General features: G+C 41.6%; 1 protein-coding gene across 1 annotated transcript in view; it reads left to right on the top strand.

The window, feature by feature from the left end:
• Positions 1 to 12,164, top strand: part of LOC112142995 — a 15,499-nt gene extending 3,335 nt beyond the window's left edge. The window contains exons 5-7 of the mRNA XM_024266714.2: positions 11,492 to 11,678; positions 11,778 to 11,900; positions 12,000 to 12,164. Coding sequence (XP_024122482.1) covers positions 11,492 to 11,678; positions 11,778 to 11,884 — 294 coding nt within the window. The 3' untranslated portion in view covers positions 11,885 to 11,900; positions 12,000 to 12,164. The remainder of the gene's footprint in view (positions 1 to 11,491; positions 11,679 to 11,777; positions 11,901 to 11,999) is intronic.
• The last annotated feature ends 6 nt before the right edge of the window (positions 12,165 to 12,170 follow it).

Genomic DNA, 12,170 nt, shown 5'->3' with positions numbered 1-12,170 from the left:
TCCTGTGAAGAATAAAGTGTTTGCAGTGAAGACAGTCATGATGGAGCCTCATATGTCTGATAACAGGTTTAATAGAATGAGGAGAAAAAATCAAATTTATTCAGAGTGTTTGTGACTGAGAGATAGAATGAAGCAGATATAAACAAATAGAATCTGCAGCGTCTATGCATTTTTATTGAAAAAGACTGCATAAACATGACAGACAGGATTCAGGAAATGGAGTTCATATTTAAAGAAGCAAATGCCGACATCATCAAATCAGGAGAAGAGAGCAGAGCTCACCTGTACTTGACTGTTCTGGTTCAGAGAGCTAAAAAAAGTCCCCTTAGATCTCAAATCCTTACGGCTGTCATGAGGTTCTGGATGAGCTGCTGAGGTCTGTCTGCATCCAGACTCTCAGCTGCTTCAGTCAAACTGCTGAGCCATGGAAAAAGCTTTCTGAAGAACAAAGCAGTTCTTCTGCTCCCACCAGAACCAGGAGGTCCGGATCTGATGAGTCCACGCACCTTCTAACAGTTCTGCAGCTGAACCATGAGTCTGAACATCAGAAACGTCAGTGTGAGAGAGGGGGGAGGAGCTTCCACCTGGAATTAAACCACCAACAGTTTCTTGATGGTGACGACCGCTCCACCACAGGAAGCCTGGATCAAACCTGGATCTTCATGCTGATGAAGTGGTTTTGATTCGTTGATGCTGGAGTGTCTTGTTTGAGGCTTTATATGAACATATAGAACTCTGGAGGGAGGAAGAAAAGATCAAAATAAACTGGTGAACAAATGTTTCTACAGTTCAGCTTCCAAGTTCTACGTCTGGTTCACCTGGACCCTCATGGTCTTCCTGTAGCATCTCAACACCTTTCCTGCCAGTCAAATCCTCCACAGAAGACTTTCTGGGTCTGTCCCACTGTGATGCTGGACTGGACAGTTCTGTTTAGTACTCTCTGAGGTTCTCTCACCAGACTTTAATCAGTCCTAGAGACAACTTTTCTAATTCCTTTTTGACTCTCCTCTCCATTCAGCTGTGTCTGTCCCCTCCTTATTATAGTTTAGTCAATATGTCTGCCTGACTACAAAAACATGCAATAAAGAGCATAAATAAATGCTTAAATATATTAGAATTCATTTCAATCATCATTGCATATGTATACAGTGCATGAATATTTACAGTATCTCATAAAGTGAGTACTCCACTTACATTTCTGCAGATTTTTATTCATGTCTTTTCATTGGACAACACTGCTGAAATGAATTTTTGACACAATGAAAAGTGTCAAATGTTCATCTTGTATAGCTGTGTAAATGTATTTTTAGAGACATGCTCAGCAGTTCCATGACCTTTAACTGATTTGATTAATTATTTCGCCAAATATGTCATTAATCAGTACGGGATCAAATCAGCTTAAAGAAAATGAAATAGATATTGTAACTGAAAAAGAAGAATTGAAAATTTGAAAAAAACAAAAATTGAAAATTAGAAAAAACGTTTTATAAATTAAAAAAAAAGAAAATTTGAAAAAAAAACTTGTAATAAAAAAATACTATTGAAAACAAATTATTCATTAGTAACAGCTGCTGTTTTAAATTTTCTTTTTTTTTTCCTCAGTTTTCAGTTTGAATTCTTCTTTCGAGTTTTCACTGTTGAGCTGGTCCTTATTTCACGTGGGGGCGGGGCTTTGAGCTCATTGGCTACCGGGACACGTTTCTCAGGGTGGAAAGATGACTCCTCACTATACATTTTCTCCACTTTTCTCAGACACAAATGGACATTTTTACCCTCGTCTCTCATTTTGTAACGTTTAAAGAAAAATAAGTCAAAGAAGTCTAATCACGATGAAGATGGATGTAAAGCTGCCACGCCTGGATGAGATAAACGGCGTAGAGGAGATCGATTGACAAGATCAACAGCAAAGTCGCGCGGAAAAAACCGTGAGACCGTGAAAAGTACTCCGCGATACTAGTGAGGTAAAACTGCACAGCAGTGATACTGCCCTCCATGAGTTTGATTGTTGTGGGGTGACGCAGGCGGAGACATAAACAAACAACGATCTGCAGCAGAAAAAACGTCACATCTCTATTACCTCTTGGGGAATCATGGGATGCATTTTCAGGTAGCCAATGAGCTCAAAGTCCCGCCCCCATGAAAAATTAGGCTCATTAGTGAAAACTCGAAAAGGGAATTGAAACTGAAAACTGAGGTCTGGAAGTGAAGATTAAAAAAAGTTGTGGACCAAAGTTGTTTTCAATTTACATTAATGATATTTTTGGATGTCGAAAAAGTTGAAATTCATTATGTTTCCTGATGACACATTAATATGTTTTGTTCAGGACAAAATATTGTTAAGTTGTTGAATGTTGTCGAAAAGGAATTTTATTTGGTTAAAAAATGGTTTGTTCATAACAAGTTATCTCTGAATTAAATCAAAACCAAATTCATGATATTCTCTGGAAATAGAAAGGTTGAAAATGTTAAATTATATTTAAATGGGGTAAAAATCCAATATGTTAAAGAAATAAAGATCTTGGGAGTAATAATTGATGATACATTTTCTTGGAAATCTCACATAAATCATATAAAACACAAAGTCTCCAGATCTATTGGTATTCTGTTTACAATTCGTGATGCATTGAACAAAAAGAGCTTGTTTCTTGTTTATTGTTCATTAGTCGATCCATGTCCTGAGATCCAGACTGACCTCCGTCTGTGGGTAACAGAGATATGTGAGGAGAGCACATCACTTGCAGCAGCCAATGGGGATCGGGATAACATCCACTTCCTTCCTGAGATGATTCCCCATTTAATAAGACTGGCAACTGATTTACCACTCTGGACAGGAATAATGGTCCCGCTCTGTCCCAGCACCAAGATCCCAGCAAGTGGAAGCCACAGTGGAAGCTGAGTTCAAAAATATAAAACATGGCCTTTTCAAGCATGAACCCTTGCCTTTGAGTGGATCGCTTCATTGTTCGCCATCTGTCTTTCATTGAATGGAAGATGCTGATTAGTTCTTCAAAAGAAAAAAACAAAGATGAATCAACAATGGGATCAGCGAAATTAACAGAACCCAAGCCAACATCCATGACTACCCCCAGAGCAGAGGGCCAAACACAAAAGGATGCTCAGTCTTCAGTGGAATCTGATGCTGCTACAAACATTCAGACAGCAGATGAAGATGCTGTTGAAAACTGGAGGGATCAAGCTATTCCACCTAAAAAAGGGAAGAGGACATCAAACTTTTTTCCTTGTGCTGAATGGCTCCATGTAGATCCATCTTTTGGGACTAGAAGAGTGAAGGTGGGACTATTAATCAATGGAAAATTTTTTCAGACTTACACATTCCACAGTCTGTGTGTTCAACACATGTGCATTTGATGCATTTTGTCAGTGTTTATGCTGTGCCTACTGTGACAGCTCTGCATTTCAAACTGCAGGCAGTAAAGACAGGGATAATCAAATGTTGCAGCTAGTGAAGGCCATTGCCACAGATGGCGTGACCCAACAGATCTACTCTCAGAGGGCGGAGCTGCTCAGTACAATGTTTGAAGCTGTCCAGTTAAGATCTGGTGCCCTTCAAATCGATGGATATTGCAACATCTCAGCTGTCATTTCAAAGACCATGAGAGTGTTTGTCTCACAAAACGCTGTTCTTCACAGTACTGCAATCTCAGCAAGGGAGTGACACAGGAAGTACCACACATATCTCCAGCCATTTCTGTCCAGATGGATGCTGTTGTGGCTCAGATTGACACTGTTGTGGTAGAGGGACTCAGCCTTCCAGACTCGCCCTGCCTCAGACCTACCCTGAATCCATCTCAGTGTCCATCAGAGTTTAGAACAGGAGACGCCACCTCAGGAAATGTGCTCTGTGCAGGAACAGTTACTCACAGCTACAGCATTGGAGAAATAGCTTGGATAGACACAGACCTTCCAGAACAGAAAACAAGATTTTCTTTGAGTGAATTTCCCTCCATTATAGCCATCCAAGGAAAATCATTCAGTCTGAGAGCAGTCATTGCATTCCAGGAAAGCTTGACTAACGATGCTCTGGGACACTACACTGCTTGAGATTAGGTGCATGATCTCAAACACAACTATTGTAACACTAATAAATCACATGATCCTGGAGAAGGACAATGACTCATTGTGCTCAATTTAGACATTTTCCCTGAGGAATTTACTCACTTTTGTTCACTGGGATTTCTATACAATAAGAGTAATATATATTGAGGAATGTTGAAGGAAAAATAAATCCACATTGCTACACAAGATGGACATTAGCTACTTCTCATTATGTCAAAAATTAATTTTGGTAGTATTGTCCCGTGAAAAGATATAAATAAAAATCTACGGTAATATCGGGGTGTACTCACTTTTGTGACATACTGAAGTACTTTTGTTTAGTTAGGTTACTAATTGTGGTAAAACAGCGCAATTTTCAAAGTGACATTAGCTTCATGTATATTCAGTTAAAATAAGTATTAGGCTCTGAGTTCTCTCTCCCTTTCCTCTCTATGACTCCTTGAAAATATGTCTGTGATCTTTGCACATTTGACAGCATCCTCAATCAAAGTCTTTCTGTTCTTTAACCGGGTTATCAGCCCCCCTTAGTCTCTTCCTGCAAACATTTGAGATTTGTGCTCTCAGACCTGCAGACCATGAAAACTGGAATATTAAAATGGGCTTCAAAGTGTTTTGAAGTTGTGCTGTATCCTCTTAGCTTAGGGAGTAAACTGCCGTCATGTTAAACTGCAGAAGAAGAAAACATTTGTAGTCCGTTTGTAGTCACTGCAAGATCGTAAGGTCCTGATCCTTAACGTGTCTTTTTCCTTTCGTTTTTTCAACGATAACTGAATATTTTACTATGATAAACATTTTAAGTGCTATAATGACATCCTACGAGGTTATTATTGTTGTTATCGTCCGAAGACCGGGAAATGCTTTAGCGGAGGAGATGTTTGGTTCACGCATGCGGGAGAGCGGTGCAACCGATTTGCTTCAGCATACAGAAAATGCAGCAACAAGGCTAATCGGAAGTGGGCACCAGGAAGTGGGCGGTCCCACAGGCCAGAAGATGCCCATTCAAGATTCAAGATTCAAAGGGTTTATTGTCATATGTACAGTAAAGAAACGGGTTTCCCTGTACAATGAAATTATTACTTTGCAGCTCACTATAAATGCCATAAAGATAAAAAATGTAATGTTTTTTGGATATTTACAGGATGACTAAAAACAAGGTATATATAAGAAATAAACAAACTATGCATATGTAAGTGACTAAGATATTTACAAATCAGTTGTGCAAATTTACAGCAGATATTGTTGTGCAAAGGAGACTGACAGAACTGGCCCATGATGGCCAATGAGCACCTAATCTTTTTATAGTGTCTCTAGAGGCCAGTGGCTGCAATTAACCTCACAGCCACACCTGCAGCAATCTATCCTGCCACAATATCAATTGTGTTAAATATAACAGAAAACTGTGTACAGTTTTTTTAAATAAAGAGAAACCAAGTTGCAGAAAGTACAGTATGTTTATTAGAATTGTAATGACATTTTAAACACAAAAAACATTTTTTTTCTTTAAACTTAATAAAAATCAAACACATTAGTTCCATGTTTAAAACTTACAAAACAACAACAAAACACCTTCATTGAATCTATTTAAACTCAAAAATACCAATAATACCGGTACTCTTACATTTCGTTTAAGTTAAGTTCAGCTTTGTCTGAATTCCCACCATAATTCTGCAATACTACTAAACTATATAGTGGGGGACCATCTAGTGCCCAGGATTTTAAAAGTGCTCCCTACTTTATTTATTTTTTTAAACGTCACAGTGTTCACTTTGGAAGATGGTGACTTCACTTTACTTTGTCATAGGTGAAAGGGTAACTGAAAAACAAACGACACAATTTCTGACAACAAATTCAAACACATCGGCATAAATTGTTATTTAGACATTAATTTACAATCATTGTTTCTGCACTAGATCACTGACTGCAAGCCTCACTAGACACATTCTGCTTTTTGTACATCAGGCCCCGCACTCCTCACACCTGGAGCCTTTGTCTGGATAAGTGCTGAGCACCTGAAGTCCACTTTTGTCATGTAGACATGGTCGGGTTCCCTGGTGATCTAGGAAAACAGCGGGGTATGAAATTAAGAACTCCACAAAAACAAAACATGCACATTTAGTTGGCGTTAAAGGTTTTCAAAATACTGTTCATAAAGTGTAACAAAATAACACTTGACACAAAAGTAACACACAGCTTGTACAAAGCGACAAAAGAAGGTGGATGATTATGACAGACTTTATTCTGAGGCTTTTGTGAGTTTACTGTCATGTTTGAGTTGTTTTTCTTTACCACATATTCTGTCTGACCTCCTGATCCAGCCTGTAAGAATCCCCCCCACCCATAATTTGCAGCACAAACAACTATTTAAGTTGTTTCATGCTTCCATAACAAATAACACTTTCATAAATGATCTTTCTTTTCCTAACTTTGTCAAACAAATGTTGTTTACTTTTTATAACACAGGAAGCTGTGATTGTTTTACACATGTGGGGAGGAAAGTGCAAATATGACAATAAACTCCCCAAAGCCCCAGAGACAGGTATATTTTCATCCACGTTCCTTGACACAACACCTGGACAAGCTCCGGGAACCAAGCTTCCAGCTATTGAACGATGCTTGTGCTCGTGCCCCCCACCCCGTTCCTTGCCCACTGTGGGGCTGGAAAACGGTGACTGAGATCGCCGCACAGCGAGCTGCCGCGCTCCGGTTCCCCACCCCGCCGCGTGGCCCATACCAGCGGATTCTCGCCGCAGTACTCATCCGCGCCCAGCACTGCGCATTTGCTGTAGACTCCACATCGGAACCCGCCGCGGTCTATGGCGAAGTAGTGTTCGATGTGAAAGCAGCTGTTGTTGAGTGAACAAACCTGTAGATGTTAAGACTGGAGGGGAGACGACCATGACCGGAGTCTGCCGAACGAGCTGGACGGCAGCAGAGCAAACTTTTATGAAGTCCGACACCAACACGACACCAGCCGCTGCATCAGCCACAGAGAGAGCTCCATGAATAAAGGAGCTACAGTTTTAACCCCCTCGATTAGCTAGTGGTGTATCGGAGGGTTTAAGCTAGTGTAGCAGGATGAAATGGTGCACCTGCTATACAGGTGTCGGCAATCCCGTTGATTGGCCAAAGGGTGTGGTGGAGCTTATGAAAAGCAGAGTTGCTGTGTGCCTGACACTGCACTCTGAGGGGATGCTGCACTGTGCTACAGGTTCCAGGCCCAGTCAGTGGGGCACCTAAAGCCCAGTGTATGGACCTGTAGCACCAGGGTCCCCTCTCCACTGCACCCTGAGAGCATGTGACTCGGTAGGACAGACGGGTCAGACCGTTAGCTCCTGCTGCTTTGCCTGCTTCGCCTGTTCTACCTCTGTTGCCTTGCGTGGTTTTACCCTGCCATGCTTGGCCTTTGTTATTTTTTATTATGATTTTATAATTCCTTTTTATACTGTTGTGCAGGAAGTTGTGGCCTGAGAGTGGACTGGACTGGCCTCTGTGTGACCCAAGTGCCTCTACCCTCTTCACTCCACCCTTGGCCAGCTGCCTCGGCGTGGACAGCAGGACCCTTGGGGGTGACTACCTTGGCTCGTCACTGGACTTGGAAGTGCTGCTGCGTCAATCCACGGTACCCTGGGCTGGGTGACGGCATCATTGCACCACCTCAGATGGGACACTGCAGCATTTAAGAGCGTGCAGTGCTGGAAGTTTCCTCTGAGGCTAGGAAAGTTGGCCACCACCCAGTACTCTGAGAACAATCCGCCATCTTAACCATTTTTAGTCTTGTGTACCTGTGCTTTTTGTCATTTTGTATTTCTTTTTAATCTGTTTTTGGAGCCAGCCCACTGCAAGAACCGGGTTTTAGGTGGTGGAGGGACCCACGTCTGTTGTGATTCCTGGGTTGGATTCCCCCATCCCTTCACTATTTGTGCACATGTGTGGGGTGATTTTTCCTATTTTGGATATCCCTCCCCACTTGTTGACCCGGTCTGGTAGGTGCAGGGATGCTGAGCATATTTTAATTGTAATAAATTATATATTTTTAGAACTCCCAGAACTGCGTCCATGCCCTGTGTGATCCAGCGGTTATAGATTTTTATAGATTTTAGTGTGTCTGTCGGCAGGCTTCACATCGCTCGTGTCTTTATTTTATAGCTCCAGAAAAACATCACAGCCCAAACTCACCCTAAACAGAGCCTCTGCAATTTGTGTGCTGTTTTATGTTTCTGGTGACAAACAGCGTGGTAAGTCAGCAGTCCTCAGGACTCGCACTTCTTTTAAGCTATTATCCTTTTTAATTATATTAATTTAATGTCTTCCACAGCCAGGGACTTTCTGGCGCTCCCGCTGTTATCGGATCAGCTGCTGCTTTATTTATATTGATTGTCGGGACAACTTGGTGCTCGCCTGCTCTCCATCGCGTCGTGCATGACGAGGGTTCTGCTAGGGTGGCTAGCCGCTGCTTTCGTCCGAAGGTGCACGACGGACCACCAGGGAACACCCGAAACCAGTCCCCCACCGGGAGAGAACCAAAGAACACGAAGGCTTTTATCTTTTGAACTTTTATCCAAAACCTTTTAGCCCTCTGTTTTTAACGCGGTGCTTTTAATTTTTTTAGGAGCACTGTTATGTTTTTGATCTGTAGTGGAGCTGCAGAAGCCACTCAGCCCGGCTCCACTCCTGCTTAAGTGTTTTATTTCGGTGTGTGTGTGTGTGTGAATTTTAATTCTTTGTTTTCCCCTTCCCCTCAGTGGTGAGGACCCAGTCTCGTGCCCAGGTGGAGGTTATCCCCCCATTGGAGTGCCGTGTCTTGGTGAAGGGATTCACTTGTGAGTGTGCAATATCACGTTAGTGGGGTGAATCTTATTTTAGTTGTTTGTTTTGGGGGCCTCCACCTTGCGTAGCTAAACGGGCCTCAGTTAACTGATCTTCCATCCCTATTTTAGTGTGTGTGATTGTTTTTATAACTTTTGTAATGAATATTTTTTTTTTTACTCTAAGCCACGCCTCCTGCCTTTGTGTGCAATCGGCCTATCGAATGGTACTCGTACCTTTCCACCTACTACAAATCCTCTTTTCTTAAGATTCTACATGAAAGTAAAACAAACTCCTGATTAAGGATGTTTTTGTTCTATGGAAGTTTTTATCCTGATTTTTTTTTTTCTCCCATCTCTTGCTTTTTAAGCAGTAAAATTTTATGCTCCCAGAAATATTTTCTCTTAAAAAAAAAATCAGTGTTTTTAATTTCGAGACCGAAAATTTCGACGGGCCAGAAATTCGAAAAAAAAAAGATCATAGTGTAAACCTTCACCAAAACATTGTCACCAGAGCAAGTAGTCAATCCAGGAACACATCGATATCCAACCAATTAATGTCCCTGACATGACGTCAGCGTTTGTTATCTGAATGCATCTGAATTCCTTCCAATGCCGCCGACGGCCGGGTTCTTCATAAAGCGGTAGATTGTATGTTAAAGGCTTTAAATTTGGACGGTCTAGCCTTTTAATTTTTTGTGAACGAAATACAAGTAGGTGTTGCTTTCCTGGCTAATTTCCTGTAGCGTAGGCACCGTGAGTTGAACTTGTGAAGCATGAAGCTCGAAATGTTTGAGTTTTTTTTATTCAACTTTTATTTTTGGAGGAGTTGGAGCAGATCCATTGCCGTCGCAGGAACTTGCTATTATTTTGGCTGAGAGAAAACGATATGCAGGTACTGTGTACAAACACTCTTTAAAAAAACAAAAAACCTCGAGTGTTAGGGATTCAAGAGGACGACCCAAGCAGAGCAACCACGGCTTTTATTTAAAGTGTTTATTTTGGAGGTGGAGGTAGTTTGTTGCCACCAGATGCACAGGTGAGCCTGAAAGTCAGATGAGCAAAGTTATCAATTATACCGAGTCCAAGCTTGGGGTGATGTGTTGTCTTATGTAGAGGGGTCCTGGAGCAGCAGAGCAGAGGAAACCGGAATATGGATACGCAGGACCAATGGTGTCACCAGAATGACTCACTGCAGTCATATGGAGGCAGAGTATCCACAGGAGGGTGATGAGGCATTAAGAGCAGCCTTAATGATGAGACGAAGGCTCCAGAAACCTCAAACTCATCAGGAGCAAAAAAACAGGGCAGGAAAAAAAAACACCAGAAAATCAGGCTGAAAATCATTAAACGGGTCCAGAAAAGGGTCAAAACCATGAAACTAGAAGAGATATGTCAACTGTGGCTTGCTGGAACATGAAATGATTAAATGAACTGGCAGCAAGGAGGTGAAAGTGAGGACCTTAGATAGTGTGAACACCAAGTGGAGCACAATGAGAACTTAATTGACACAGGTGAATGAAATTGGAGAGGAGGAAGAGCAGAGGTGAAGGAGCAGGGCTGAACCATGACATCAAGCTATTTTACATGTTAGCTTTGAATAGTTTAATTTATTTTTTTTACTTAGCAACTCCATTAAAGGTTGTAAAATATACAATAACTGAATTTGTGGGTTTGTAGATTATTCAAGTTGTATTTCACAAGTAATTTCAGTTAATGCAACGGAGTATAAGTACCTATCTTTGTCTGAGCATAAGAAGATTGTAAAAAAAAAACTAACTAAATACTGTTTTTATTTTATTATTCAAACTACAATAGTGTTAAATGTTTATTTTGTCTTCTGACTTCTTTTATTGCAGAAATTAATTTTAACAATTTTACCTTACTTGTATATGATATCGGTACAAGTAGTTTTAAGTATTTTGTTATTCTCATGTTTACCTAAGTATAATGATGTTTTACAGTCTAACAAAATACTTAAAACCAGACATTTGTGTTTTTGTTTTAAGTTTTTATTTTCTTTTTTATTGAAAATGTATGTCTTGTGTTTTTCTTTTTAAGCAGACTACACCTGTAATGCAGTCTCTCATTCCTGGAGCAGTTTATTAACAGTGAAGATCCAGAATCAGAGTGAACAGGAACTCTCCTGCAGTCCTCCTGAACCTCCATTGGTGACGTCTGTGGGGTGATGTAACTGAGATCCTGGTGTTTCTCTCCTGGTTGGCGAGCAGAGTATCCTACAGGATGATCTCAAGAGTGTTTGGATCTCTCGTTCCACTGTCCACTGCATCATCCACAGTCACCGAGGAGGTGGTGGCCATTCGCCATAAGGACCTTCACCTTCCAAAAACCCCTGAGGACCTGGAGGTGGAGTCCTGAGGGTTTGCAGGGCTGGCACAGCACAGAGTTTTCCTTAAAGCTGCAGGTGCCATCGATGGATGTCACATCAGGATCAAATCTCCTGGTGACCTTGACGGTCACTGCTACAGAAACAGAAAACTGTTCCCCTCCATCCTCCATCCTTCATTCCAAAAGCGCGCTCGATTATAGAGCGTGCTTTTGGAATGATGAAGACAAGATTCAGAGGAATCTTCCTGCAAGTGCTGGAGGTGCATCACACCTTTGTACCTCATGGAAGTGAACTAACACATAGCAGCATTTTGTATTCTTTGGAATATATTTCGATTAATTTATATATATCATGGTGCCCCTTCAATTGGACCCAGCTGTTGGACATCACCTCATCACCGGTCCTCATCTTAAGGAAGGCCTGCTCCAGTAGTCATCGCCAGTTCGGTACCTCACCCAGTGCAGTAGCCTGGCCTCTCAGTATTTGCCTAGTTTTGATCTAGTGTTCTCGCCATCGCTTACCTTAATTATGTCTGCCCTCCCCAGGTCCATCCGTCGCCTCCGATCTTCTCTGCTCGCCACACTCCATCAGCCTGCCTCTCTGCTTGGATCATCACCCGCCATTCCAGATCTGTTCTTCAGCTCCTCAATAACCACGGACAATAAACTGTAAATCTTCATCTGCCTCCCGTATTCCTTCTGGGTTCCAGCATCTGGGTCTGCTTCACTCAGTTAAACATGACAATATATTGCATTTGTATATTGCAGCTTGTCACACAGCGACCCCAGATGATGATGTGGAGGTGGTGGTGATGATGATGATGAGGAGGCTGGTTTAAAGGTCATCAGTAGTGCTCTCTGGCAGGACCAACTACCTGCTGAGGTTTCTGCCCTGGGGGAGGTACCACCTGACCTTGATTACTTTTAACAGGTAATTAA

The sequence above is a fragment of the Oryzias melastigma genome, linkage group LG2 (genome assembly GCF_002922805.2).
Source record: "Oryzias melastigma strain HK-1 linkage group LG2, ASM292280v2, whole genome shotgun sequence".
In the NCBI taxonomy this organism is placed as follows: domain Eukaryota; kingdom Metazoa; phylum Chordata; class Actinopteri; order Beloniformes; family Adrianichthyidae; genus Oryzias; species Oryzias melastigma.
Note: the sequence above shows the minus strand (reverse complement) of the source record. Positions and strands in the feature narration are given on the sequence as shown.